General features: G+C 36.3%; 1 protein-coding gene across 1 annotated transcript in view; it reads right to left on the bottom strand.

Moving 5' to 3' along the window:
- Nucleotides 1–14,212, bottom strand: part of LOC129577751 (RYamide receptor-like) — a 36,654-nt gene extending 22,442 nt beyond the window's left edge. Inside the window, exons 1-3 of the mRNA XM_055465260.1 lie at nucleotides 14,205–14,212; nucleotides 13,737–13,850; nucleotides 12,178–12,376 (exon numbers count right to left, since the gene is read on the bottom strand). Coding sequence (XP_055321235.1) covers nucleotides 12,178–12,376; nucleotides 13,737–13,850; nucleotides 14,205–14,212 — 321 coding nt within the window. The remainder of the gene's footprint in view (nucleotides 1–12,177; nucleotides 12,377–13,736; nucleotides 13,851–14,204) is intronic.
- Between the last annotated feature and the right edge of the window lie 419 nt (nucleotides 14,213–14,631).

Here is a 14,631-nt window from a genome sequence, read left to right as displayed (position 1 = left end):
ATAAGCGCATTGTGATGAAAACCTCCCAGATCACTCTCTGTGTCATATAATCACAAATATAGTAATTGTAATGGATGGATGTGTGCTTGTTTTTTATTCACTTCACTTTACTTCTTTATTTTAGTTTGTGATGACCACGGGCGTGATTGGTCTCGCTTATTGCCTCATACACAAAACGGTGGTGTAATCCAATCGTTCGGAATACACAGTGCAATTCAGCACTGGACAAAAAATATATCTAGTTATGTATATATTCACACCAAAGTCAAACGTACATAGTTTTTTTTTTCATCTTTCAGTGCTCTTTGCTCGTACATGTATTTTTTACATGTATTTTTTTTTGTGGAAATCCATTTGGTTTTGGTACATCGATCAGTTGCCATGCTCCGAATGAAAATCGAAATTGTTCGCAATTCAAATCGTTTGTGTCCAATCACCACAGGAGTGATTTCACTTTAATTTTTCATTTCACTGAATCAGCGATAATTTTCTTTCCCTTTGATGAATATTGACCGCTTTGCATGGCTGAGGGTGTCTGCAGAAAATTCCGAACAATTTCAAGGTGAAGTTACATGTAAATGTATTCGTTGCTGTTGTTGAGCGCATGATTGAATTAAGAGATTGAAATCGGCAACAAAAGCATATTTTTTTCTATGAGATTTCGGAATTTCTGTTATGAAATTCTTTCGCATGAAATATGCCATGCATTTGAGGCTGTGAGGATGAAAATGTCAATACAGGAATAAACATTCTGAAGCGCATCAAGGAAAAAAAAATTCGCAAAAGTGAATCATGAGTTCTGAATACGCAAAAGTGAACCATGAACCTCCTATGCTGCCCATGTAAATTCATGTTTCACTTTTGCATATTCAGAACTCATGATTCATTTTTGTGAATTTTTTTTCTTGATGCGTTTCAGAATGTTTATTCCTGTATTGCCATTTCTATTCTCACAGCCTCATTTGTTCCTTGTAGAAGTTTCCTGTTTCGACATCAACACCATTTTACCGCAATCTCATATAAAATATAGCGCCTTTTCTCTTCCTCCATCTCTTGTTGGCTGAACACAATTTAAAAGTGTTCCCTTAACAACAAAAATATTCTCTCTCTTGTTCTCTGTGTGTATGTATATGTATGTGTGTATTTTTCTTTAAATATTCACAGCCCGACAATTAAATTTATCAAGTCGAAGAACGTAATAAGCCATATATATATATATAATATATATTATATATATATCCTTAACACAAAATCAAGCGTGTCTGTCGAGCAGTCATCATTGTACGGAAACGATGAGGAATAAAACTTTGTGCCTTCGATGCGCCGAGATTTCAGTGTGTTCATCTTGAGAAGTAGTACAAGTAATTTTTTATGTGCTACGGAAAAGCTTGAAGTTCAAAGCTTCATACTGCGTATATGCTAAATGCAATGTGTTCAAGCAAAAACCCCAGATGGTAATATTCATCAAGCAAAATATATATAGTTGGTTCTTGAATGGAAAAATTTTGTTAAAAAAAATTGAATTTCTTTGCGCTTCGTGCCGAGTTTTTGGAACATTGAACAATGTCAAAAGTTAGTGCTGCTTTTGAATGTTAGCGTGAATATAATATTCACACACTGGCAACCAGATATTCGGAAATGAGTGTTGAACTTTTCGATTGTGCCGATTTCCAAGAGTGAATTATATTAGCATATGTCACAAGCGGCAGTTTGGTGTGTCGGAATGGGAAAATGAAAATGGCATGATAGCAAATAATATAGTGGATTAAATCGGAAGTACGGAGACACAACGAGAATAAAAAAATGAACGCGCGCGCGATCCAGCTGTGTCTGTATATTTGTTTTTTTTTTTTCTTCGGCCACCGTCTGTCTTCAGTGCACAACTGAATCAAGCTGATAAAGCGGTAAAAACTACAAAATGTCTTTATTTTTTATACGTTGAGAAAAATCATTGGATTATATTGTATCTATCGCCTCCTCTCTCTCTCTCTCTCTGCTACTTTAAATCAATCTATTATTGTTCATTTGAAGTACTTTGGGTCGTATGTTGATTTTTTTTTCGTTGTGCTTAATAATCACCAGTTCTTGTAGCATCACTAGTTTTTTTTCCGCTTCTCTTCTTTCTCTCGATTAAATTGTATCGCAATGTTGTGCCGTTGACACGATGATGCTTTTTTTATTGCCTGTTATTGATGTTTCCTGTAGCCTGTCTTTTCCGTCGTTCGATTCTCTTCCTTTAAATTGCAACGTAAGTATTTTTTTTCCTCAATGCCTTGCATTCATCGCAAAATTGACATCTCCTTCGCTCCGTACAGCTTTATTCTCTTCGACGCTTCCACGTCGTCATCGTTTTTTCCCATTCCACATTCTCTTTACACGAAAAGGACATGACAATCTATGACTGAATGTCGTTTTAGTAAATAGTTTGTATTGATTGTATTCATGTTCTTCTGACACATTTGCATGGCGGCGTGTTTGTCGTGTCGTGTCGTGTCAAGTCACAATGTGATGTGAAGAAAATGTGCTCGTGAAACATGAATAAGAACTTAGATAGAGAGAGAGAAAGAGAGAGTAACACATACGATGGGATGGATGTTATTTAGTATTTAGAAAGGAAATGTACTATCTCAGCACCAGGCCGAGATTGAACCGAAGAAATCTAAATGAGTATAAGAGAGTTTAAGCGTGTAAAAGCGTGCGTTCAACGTTTTTTCATCAAGCGTATACGCGCCAATTTGATTTGCATACATTTTCTTTGTGAGCTCATGCATGCACAAATAAAAGGAGCATTATCATAATTGGTTTTTATTTGCCATCATTATTATTGTTATGTTTTTTGCCTCATGCTCGTTCTTGTCTAATGAAAAACAAAACTGGTTGGTCTTGTTATCGATGGGGATGTTGATGTTTTTCCATTTTACCGTGATTTTGTGTTCGTCGTCACCGATCCCTAAACCGTAACGTTTACGTATTACATTACGAGAATTGTGTTTGCAATCCGGAACACACAATGTCTCTCGGCGAGCAGCAAGATTCTAGGCCAAATAAATATTCAGCCAATATGATAATATTGCAAAGTTCGAAATCCATTCGACATTTGAGACGAATATTGAACTTTTATTGAATGAACACAACACATATGGGTGCTGCACGAATACATTTTCCACGTGAAAAATCGAATGGGTCGCTGTGAGCGGATTCGTGTGTATGTGTCTGTGTCGGTTATTATTGCGTTACGAATCAGATCAACAGAAGAATATGCATACAAGCGCGAGCAATTATTTAATCAAATGACAGTGAGTATGATAATGATGAGAAGAAGCTCATTGCTTCGTTCGCTTTTCCCTTTAAGTTTGATCTTGCGTATGTGTTCACGGGTGTGGGTGTTGGTGTATGTATTCACTTTTTAGCACTACATGAAATGTAGAGCTATTAATTTGTTTCCTTTTTTTTCTTAATACTTTTTGAGTACTGAAACAAATTATGGTGAATTTGAACTTTGCTCATATTTTTTATTTAATTCAAAACAGTGGCAGTAACGACAAATAAGTGCATAATATCTCAAAGCGCCAATCAAATTTTTATGATAAAATGTTTTTTTTTTAATTACATTATTTCAAGCTTTTTTCGTACAGTATTTTCTGGGTCTTGAACAGAATTAAAATGACTTTAGATCAATGCTCATATTATTTATTTGATTTTAACCAAAGGCAGTATATTTCAAAAAAGAAATAAGAGTAAGATCTTGTAATTCATTTTTGAAATAACTGAGAATTTTTTTTGTACTTTGTTGCAAATAAATATATTATTTCAAAGTTATTTTGATGAAATACATTTCATATAGTGCGCCAAAAAATAGTTTGTTGTGAAACTATAATCTCAAGAACGCAGAGCGGAGCGAAACGAAGCTCTGCGGTCTTGTTTTTTTTCTTCTTCGTGATTTTAGTTGTAATCTTGTTCTTGTTCACTCATTTGCATGTTCCCATTGACTTCCTTTGCACAATCGACGAAACACTTTATCTGTGTGCAATGATTATTCGACTGGGTTCATTATTCGCTGTCTTTTGTTCCGTCTATTTTATTTGTGTATTGTTCAATTGGAAATTGTTCCATATGAAAACATTTAAATTGAATAAATAGCAAGCTGCAAACATACAAGATGAGCGGGAGCGCGTGATAGCAACGAAAACAATGTTTCGATTGTAGAAAGAAAATGGAGAAAAAAATAACCGACACCAAATTGGAATCTTTTCCTTTTCAAACTTGAAACGCAGACGAAGATGGCAAATGAAAGTAAACGAATGAGACAGCGAGAGAGAGAGAGAGAGAGAGAGAGAGAGAGAGAGATCATGCATACATGAAGTAATAATAATCACGGTTTAAGTATTTTAATTCTGCGTCCCGTATTTATGTCGTTCACCATTCTTCTGAATGTTTTCGTGTTGGCTCCCATTGCTTATTTTATCTCTCTTTCTCTTGCTTCCTCAAGTTCTGTATGTAAGTTTGTGCCTGTGCATTTTTTCTTCTTCTTCTCTTTCCTCGTGCTTTTATCTTTGTGGCGATCAATCCGTACCTCATGACGGGAGTTCATTTTGTGTTTGCGCGCAATGTCTTTAATCATTAAACTGACACCAATTTCTTTCAGTGCGGTGCTCTCTCGGTGTGTAATAATATGGGAATTTTTCGCTGCCATGCTGTGTTGTGTGTGTGTTTATGGGCAATCTTATCGTTCGTCGTTTCTAGTTGTTGTTATGCTTTTTTTCGCTTCTTTTGCTTTGCTTCTCCGCTCCTTGTTCATTTATCGGTGTGTATGCTAGCGCAAATGCCATTTTACCCAAGTTGTGAGTGCTTAAAAGTTAATGTCACGGTTTTATTTTATCAGCGAATTGTAGCGAATAGCGGCAAAAAGCACTGCAGCTATTTAAGGAAGAACGAACGTGACGTTTTCTTCTTCTTCTTCTTCTTCTTCTTTTCAGGTAGGGAAAATTGAGCACAAAGGTAAGAGACATTTTGGTGCAAATTGCGATAGGCTATCTGACTGAAACCGAAAATGAACGAAAAAGAAAGAAAAATCGCACGATGCTCAAATTAATAATTTTGGCAGGCCATCATTAAGTGTGTCAGCAGAAACTTTAGCTTAATTTGAATCAATTTCGGTTTGCTTATTTTGACCGACACATGACTAGGTTTCCACGAGCATAGCGTAAACGGAATTGCTGTTCATTCGGCGGGCGAGCGAGCATTTGGAATCAAATGGACTACGCAAATTTTTCCACCGAAAGCGCTGCATTTGCAGTGTGCTGTCATTTTCTGATTGATAAACACATGTAAGCATCGTACAAGCCACGGCAAATTGGTGTCCATTTTCGTTGGGAGCCAACGAGGACGACGACGACGACGACCACAACAACAACAACAACAATGATATCGCTTCATTTTCGGTTTGGTTTGCCCCGTACAAATTTCGAGTTTTCGAGGAATATTCGGCATAGCATCAAATTACTGCGGGCTATTTTCGTGTATTATTGGGCAAATCAAAAGAAATAATTATATAGAGTGAGTAGAAAATGTTCAAATCAAAGCCAAATACGTATTTCTCAATCCCGTAAATTAGTTTCCATTCACTTTTGATTGTTTTCAATCATCGCCTAACGAAATATGCATACACAAGAGACCACACCAGACACAACCAAGACGAGACAACTTCAAACGAAGCATACGTTTCAAAAAGCTTTCCAAGCGTATGGCATACGCCGCATGCTCATCTCCATTTCCATCGATGAGCTGTGAGTTGATTTAAATTGTTTCCACCCGTGTGTTATTTGAAATACGAATCTTCTTGAATCTTTCGCATTTTGCAATGGAAAATGAGAAGATCTTCACAAAAGCCGACACAAAATGTGCCACATTTATTTCGTTTAATTATGGTAATGGTTCGACCATTAATATTTCTGTTTTTTGTTTCTATCTTGTCGATGTGCAAAATCTACACTATCTCTTCGTCATCTCAGCGAAAGGTAAAACAAAAATAGAGACATATTGTTTGGTGCAAATGTAGAAAACGGCCGTCGACGATATGGTCAATGGTAGCCGCAAGATGAGGAAATCCAATAATGAAATGGCTAACCAAAAACGAAACAACTCAAAATTCGAATTATTTTCCGTTTGATGACTATGTGTGGTAAGAAAATGGTCGAAAAATCGCTTCTTTGAGTGGATGACGCATTCCATCCATTCGTCCATACTCAAACGCACACAAACGGAGGGAAAGAGCCAGAGAGACACACATAAAATTTTTCAAACGATTCAATGGAACCGACAAGTAGAAAACAGTAAAATAATCGCCGCTTTATGTGCATTATGTAAAGTTAGCCGTGTGACTCTCCGTACTACTATTTATGACTTAAATACATTTTAAAGGAAATGCAATGAAACATGAGTTTAGTGTCGCCGTGCCGTTGAACATGATGAGATGCGATGGTGAATAGCAGCACCAGTGTTTGCCAGATGTTATGAATTACGGCGAATTATATCATTGCGAATTTATTATGCAATATTCGTTCAATTCTCTTTTTTTTTCTTTTTTTTTCAATTCAACTGTTTTGTCCACTCTGAATCTCAGCTATGGATGATGGTGTATAGTCGTAATTCGAAAAATGAAATCTCATGTTGTGCCTGAGCATGTTTTTACCAACGCACGTCTAACAAATAATTTTTAATGATTTTATCCCAACAGCCATTTAGCCCAGTGTGTGTATGTTTTTGGAATTCAAGTTACTATAATCGATTTGGACAAAAAAACATACATTGAAATAGTTAATTGTGAAACATTGAAAAGTAGTTAAGTTGCCAGGCGTATGACTTGAAGCGATTTAACAAAACCCCAAATTAATTGAATGTCACGTTTTCGGTTTCCGACTATCGAAGTAGAATCGTCATTGTTTCGTTGCCAACAAAATGAACAGATAAATCAACAGATAACTCATCATTCGGCAAACCCAAAGGAGCCATCAAAATATCAATCTGGCGTAAAATTTGTTTTATTCTCTCAACTCATGAAATTGCTCATCTAACTATCTTGGTTTTAGATGTTTCACTTTCACAGGTGCCACATGCCGACCGTATACAATTGTGTTGTTACCATTCATAACGATGTTTTGACGGAGATTTGTAAGCTGTCTGCTGACAAAAAAAAGTCTCAATACGACTTTATTGTGAAATGCACCCTTTTTTCCATGGACCCAAAGCCAGAGAAAATGGAAAGGCATTTTGGAGGATATATCCAAGTTTCGTTAACATTGAAAACTTTGACCAAGACGACATTCCTTACCTTTGACATGCTTCGAAGAGTTGAGAGACAATCGAAAAACCGAGACGAATTTCGTCATGAGATCAAACGGATGGAGACTTCAATCGATTCGATTTCTTTTCCCATTCGAATCATGTAGTATGAAATGAACCTTTTGCTAATCGAACAAGTGACCAAAATCTTTCCTTATTTTCACTCCCCATTTCGTCTTGTTCGTTCGCTCGAATCTGATCAAAGAATTTGATGCGTGACAAAAATCGACTTTGTTCGACTTTTTTCTCTGTGTTTCTTTATTTTTCTCGGCGACATTAAAAGAGTATCATGTGTAAAGGCGACAAGTGGATGTGGACCAAAATGGAAAAGGTTTTTTTTCTTAAACTAATTTGATCATGGTTCATCCTTGGGTGAGATAGAGTCTATCGATTGACATAAACAATGTTTATTAAACATTCATTTTCACAGCCACATAAACACAGCAACCGAGTGAAAGGGCGAACGAGAGAGAGTGAGAGAACCAATCTAACTGCATCAGTTAACGACTTTACTGAAGATCGATGGTCGTAAAAAGTCTCTCGCACAGTAAATAATTTATTAACGATATTGACGTTCGATGGCTAATAATCAAAATTATTGATTCAGCAATGGGTTTTATCGAAGATTATGTATGTGTGTGTGGTGCTGCGGCTCCGATGGCGAGCAGAGGAGAGTAATCCCGAACATGAGCGCAGTGTTACGATTTTCATCACAAGTGTGAGGCCGACACGAGTTGGAAAATAAAAATTGGGAAATAGTAATTATCGTGTATCAAAAGTGCTCATTCAAGTGTGTAATACAGTGTATATAATCTAATTGAATTAAATTTTCAACTTGAGATCTTTCTCTCGCTCTCTCTCTCCCTCTCTCTCTCCCTCTCTCTCTCCCTCTCTCTCTCCCTCTCTCTCTCTCTCTCTCTCTTGGCCGAATTTTGAATTCGTCCTCGATTTTCTGATGATTTACGATTTTCAAAATGCGAAGAAAAAGAAAACCAATAACAACATTCGCTGAACCATTAAAAAGTAAAAAGCCGATTAACACTAATCGGACGGAATGTACATTTTTTATTATAGATTAGTCATTATACTCATTATAACTTTAGTTATGTGTAATGTTTCGTTGCCTGATGAAGTTTTCTGCCGCGTATGTCGATTTTTTTCTTCTTTTTCTTCTTCTTATTTTCGTCATTAAATTTGCCATATGAGTGCGTATGAGTTCGTATGTGTTTATGTATTTGTGTCAGTAGCGACGGCGGCAGCATTCAGGTTGAGTAATTAAATAATCTCATGAGATGAGAGTTAAATTCCATCAACTTCTAATTACATTGCGAGCAGAGAATGATTTTGCGTTTTTCGAGCATATATATTTGCTTAAACATCAAATTCCCAGCCCATAAATTCACTTAAAATTTTCCATATCACATGATATATGGGATGGATGTTATATCCATTGCTGCCGTCGTCGCCGTCGCTCATTTTCTGAGATGTTTCGAAGGTAATGGAGGGAATGTGTGTGTATGCGCGCATAGAACGTTCGACAGAAAACACATGATTAAAACATTCGAATGGGATGTGTCTACAATCACATCTGTTCATCGGAATTAATTGCCAAATTCAACTATTCATCAACAATTTTGCTATTGTTTACAATTAAATGAAATAGATGCGAAGAGTATTTAAATTAAATTTTCCAACAATGAGAGCACATTAAAAATACATTTAGATACGACCTTTAGTCGATTTTCCCTCGCAAAAAATGAGGCGCTTCGTCCGGCTGTGAAGCAAATCGAAGCACCCATACATTTTAGGCTTTTCTATTTACTTTTACCTACTGTTATTGTTTCTATTATGATGATGATGGTACACATTAAATTGATAAAAAAAAGTGATGTATCCACAATGGAATTGTTCAAATTATATTCGAAACTGGGCGGCGATATGGAACAAAATACATGAGGTAAAGCATTCACTTTTATTCCTCTATGAAACCGGTACATTTCCGTGGCTAGAAAGTGATTGATGTGCTCCGGTATCAATGCTTTTTGATTTCGTGGGCACCAAGCCTTACTTATGGTCACCTTCGTCAAAGAAACATCTAAAGATTCATTTCATTTTAACGGTTCGGTTTTTTCTTTCCCCACTTTCTCTGTCACTTTCTTCCTCTTTCTTTCTCGACGTGCGTGGTTTTTCGCTTACAACGAGGGTGTGAGTCATGTTTCGTTCCTTTTTTACGTTGTCCCAATTTATATTTGCAGTCATTTCTCAGGTGGCTTCTCATATCCTTTTGGCCCGGGTGTCAAATAACTGTTAACAACAAACGCTCCTAATATTTCATGCAGCTGTGCGCGTGGGACACTTCTGGAATACGCTTCACCCGGTTTATTTGTTCGGTTAAAAGCGTCACCAAAAAAAAAACAATTTGCACATATTCAATCAACGTCACTAACGTTAACTTAATACATATTTTGCAATCTTTTACAATATAAAAGTTGTTCATTGTTTCTTTTCCCTTTTTTTTCTTGGCACAACGTAGAATCGTTTTGGCTTTTGTGTTTAGTTTTTTGCTCCTGTTGAGCGGCAACGAACTATGAAACGAGCAGCGAAATACACACGACTTGTTAAGTAGATTAGTTAGTCGATATGTGCATGTTGTATGTATTTTTTTAGTTGTTTGTTAAAAAAATAAAACCGCACAACATAAATTTTCATACTACACATTGAAAACGTCACATATATCGTGCATTAACACCAGACCATCTTAAACAACAAAATATTGAGCTATACCCGATGTAACAAATGTGCACATCGCTGCTTTTCTCTTGCTCCCAAAACAGATATTGTTTTCATGTCAAAAGAAACAAAAAAGAAGAAGAAAAACGGAGAAGCTCCAAGAAGCCAGTACAGACACTTTTTATCACATTGTGTTGTGTTTTCGCCATCAAAGATTAGAAGACGAGAATGGGAGTCACCATTATCTGAAATCACTCCATTAAATCATTTTGTGTACAGTTTCGTAAGAAATTTATAAATTGGGGTTCATCGCCATTTTCCCTTCTACATAACACACCGAAAGAATGCTCGGCACGCTACTCTCTTTTTCTATTCTCCGATACTTCGATTTTTTTTCCTGCTACTATTTATACTATTGCCGGATCAAGGGAATGAAATTGCTTTTTCTTCCTGTTTTTAATCTCAACGCTTCCTTCCCTTCACTCTCCAATGTAATCCATGTGCGTGTATATGTGCTCTTTTAATATTGACTATCCGCAGGGCCGTTCTATAGTTACTAAACCTCCATTTGTGATATAAAAAAAAGAAGAAGTAGAAAGCAAGAAAGAATGGGCGATAGAAAGGGGCTTTCACATGTTCCTCTGTGCTGCTAAATTTATATGCAATGAAGAAAAGTAAACACACGCAACACAATTGGTAATTGTGACGACCGTAAGGCTTTTTGCACCCAAATAAAGCAATAATACTAATCGATTGCCTTGTCAACTTTGCTCGAGGTGTCCAAGCTAATTGCCTATTCAAGCCACGTTGGCTAAACAATTTAAAGTGGATTACAAAACACGCGACACAATGCCACCGCTTTTTTCCGCTGCTTCAGTGTAAAAGAAGTGCTTATCGACAGCGAAAGTGAGAATGACACCTCAAACGCTCATGCTGCATCAAACTAAATTGTGTTGGAATTGCAGGTTACACTCTCGATTCCACGAGACACTATTTGGGAGAGCATTTTTATGGAATATTTTAACGGCTTCACATCTTTGAAGCAATAGCAACCAGTTTGTTGCCGACAACATTTTATCAATTATTAATATCCTAGCAACCATGTATCGAATTCAACTTATAACAATCTATATGCGTACTTTTATGTTATGACGTCAATTTTACATATGTTTGCTTTCGAAATCAAATGCCAATAAGCTCTACCGGGTCTTATTTTACATTCTTATCCCGTTTGCCATTCACTACGCAGACGGTGCCTCATGCACTGAAATTACCATTTTCATATAAAAATTATGCTGTATCTGATGAGAAGAGCATATCAAAATGCTTCCAACCAAAAAATGCGTTACTTTCGCTTGTTTAACATTGATTGCCAATAACCATCAATGCTACTGAAGATATCATAGCTCGTAGTAGAAAGAAACTATGACTTTTGAATCACTTACGATCGGCCATTTTGTTCCGGCAATTTCATTCTGTTTTTCTTTTTCGATGAAAGCAACAACAACAAAAAAAAACCGAGTGAAATGATTTTAAACATAACAATACAACGCTGTTCCACTATGTGTTCTACAAACAACATTTAAAGGAGATGAAATATTTCGATGTAATCTTATTTGAAATGGCTGAAACCATCTTAAATAGATGCAGATTTATTCTTTGGTTGTGAAAACGTTTTCCTTTATGCTGTTATCAATGAAATCAACGCAAAAATGCGCATCTGTTTGTACAAGTTGAACAATTTATATATTTTTTTGTCCGTCTGATTTTCAGTACAGAAAGCATAAAAATGAAAAAAAATGTTGATTTGATCGGTCGGAGTCTCTTCACTTTAGATCTTATGTTTGAATTTCACAGCAAGTGAGAGAGAGAGAGGAAAAATAAACATGTTTGTATAAGTTGTAATGAAATTTTCCCCAAGAACATTGGATATGTGTATATCGAAGTGTCCAGAAAGAAAAAAAACCAAATATGCGATGCAAATGAAGCCACAGCGCTGAAATCCGTTTTTCACAACCGATTTTCACACACTCACGTCGTTTAAATAATATAAACAGAATGAATATTCTGCATGTGTAATGGTTATTAGTAGCCGATATAGTTTACCTTTCGTTTGGATTTGGCCATACGTTGATCGCGTGAATTTTCCGCTTCTCCGGGCGGCTTTTTACCCCATACGGCAAATGCAATCCGAGTGTACGTGAATATTAGCACCAACAATGGAATGACAAATTGTAAAACTAGTAAGGCAATTGTATAATAATAATTATACAGTGGCTTCGGCCAATGTTCTTCGCACACGTATCTGGAATAAATACAATGAAATAAAAAACGAAGTAATTAAAGCCGAAAATTGGTTTGCATCCATTTTGGAGAAAAAAAATGCGTATGTGCGTGTGTTGATAATGGAAAAAAAGTAATCGAAAACGGTATATGACCCATCACACGTTCACACAATGAAATGAAAATATCAAAAATGTAATTAATGCATATTATAGTGATATCATGACCATATTTCTGTGTGCATTCATGCTGGGCAAAAATGCACACACAAAAACAAAGCAGTGTGTCCATAAGCAGTCAAAAGCCTACATCACCGCCATACTCTTACACGCATTTTGCTCCCAATAAATTCTGTGCTGTTAATAAATCCGCCGCACACACTCTTTCTGCAGCAAATGTTATGAGTACATTGCATGTGCAGAGATTAATTACACACATTCATGACCGGTGCTCTAGCCATAAATGGCTAACAGACCAAATCAACATGCCAAATTAGTGGTTCCACGATGAAGCATCAAGTCGAAAATACCGAGAGAGAAAAAAAACAACAGCAACAGCAGCAGCAGCTCAACTACTAAAATTACAGGCTGTTTGCGAGAGACGTGACGAATTACCAGCAAATTTGAACGAAGATTCGCTGTCGCTTTTGTTGTGTAATTCAACACGCAACACTAGTTGTGCAAAACTAACAATAAACCGAATCATTTTCCCAGAAAGAAGGAGAATAAAAGAATACAGAGGCATCGAAAGTCTTGAGTATGTGTGTATGGGTTGTATTCGGGCAATTGTGGAGAGTGTCAGCGTTGTTGTGCACAATCGTTACACGGCATCAGGTCCAATTTCCTGATGTGTATTTTATTTTATTGTTCCACTAATTCATGGGCAGCTTGTATTTTGATTTATTCATTGCACAAAATAAAAGAGCCGTACAGCGGCTCTCATATCAACGGATGACGAAGCGTCCGTTTTGTTTATGTTAACAGCTTAGACATTGCCCGCTACATGCGCCCATTGTTATGATCTGTTCAAACGATGTAGCTCATCACTGATTGCTAATTAATAATGAAAATTCAATCGAAACTTCAAATGGAATTCGGTTGAAAATTGTGAGTGTTGCGAACGTGTTTAGTCTTTTGTTGTTTGTTGTTTGTTATTACATTTTCTCTCCCTCTTGCACTCTCCCTTTGTCACATATGACGCGATCACATCAGTTGAACCTTGACATTTGGACATGAAAGGTTTAGAATCATTTTTAAAGAGCTTTTGAAATATCACTATTTATATATTAATTAATGCGTTTCGGGCAAACGTGATTTTCATGCTGTAGAATTGTACGGGTTGATATCATATTTAAGGATAGATGAAGAAATAATTAGGCTTACTTGTCGCATTGTATGTACCACTGTTCCGGTTGACCCAAGCGTGACACCAGCGGAATTGGAAGAGCTGTCAGCAGTGCTATTGCCCACACCACACAAATGATGTATTTTGCATGTCTGAAATGAAAGAAAATATAGCTTATCATCAACATTTCATCGATGGCATTTAGTTTAAAGTTCACAACGATAGAGAGTCTCACTGACTTTGACAAATTAATTTCCTATTAACTAAATGCGAACGAATGAATATTTAAACCGGGGTTTCAAATTCAAAATGCACAGTGTGGTCAATTTGTGTTGTTTGAAATTGACACAAAATCAAATTCCATTGAAAAGGATTGAATTTTTTTTATTGGCAATTCATTTAAAATTAATTTTCCAAATGTACATCTGAAGTATTAATCACGTCCAATCAAATGAACCTCAAATGTTGGTCATCAATTAAAGTACTTCCGAACAATAGCCACATACTTTTCCATATGCTGGTTTCATGTTTGAAGCTATAAAAGGGATTTTTCAAGCGAAGCAAACATTTGGCCGCATTGGTATTTTGGTTTGTCTACCATCTGCACTAAAGTGCTTTATTTTTATAAGTTTCATTCTTCCAAGCTGAATCTGAGCTTATGTTCAGTCGCAGAATCAAAACGACAATGATAATCTAAGTGATATATGCTAAATGGCTGTTCTCTTTAATTATTTATTGAGGAAAAAAATGGTTTCCATTTGGCAAATTTAATCCATCGTAAACATTCATGCATTGAATTCGATCTGTGGCAAATCTTTTTGGCATTCTTATGTATGCGAGGTTTTTTTTCTCTCTCTCTTCTGTTGGTGACTCTCTTTGTTCGCAATCAATTATTCAAGGCGGAAAAAAATGTAATAAGAAACACTGAGTGTT

This window comes from Sitodiplosis mosellana, unplaced genomic scaffold (assembly GCF_009176505.1).
Source record: "Sitodiplosis mosellana isolate CC-2019 unplaced genomic scaffold, AAFC_SMos_1.0 Smas_scaffold_6226, whole genome shotgun sequence".
Lineage (NCBI taxonomy): Eukaryota > Metazoa > Arthropoda > Insecta > Diptera > Cecidomyiidae > Sitodiplosis > Sitodiplosis mosellana.
The sequence above is the reverse complement of the archived record's forward strand: the minus strand, read 5'-3'. Positions and strand labels throughout refer to the sequence as shown.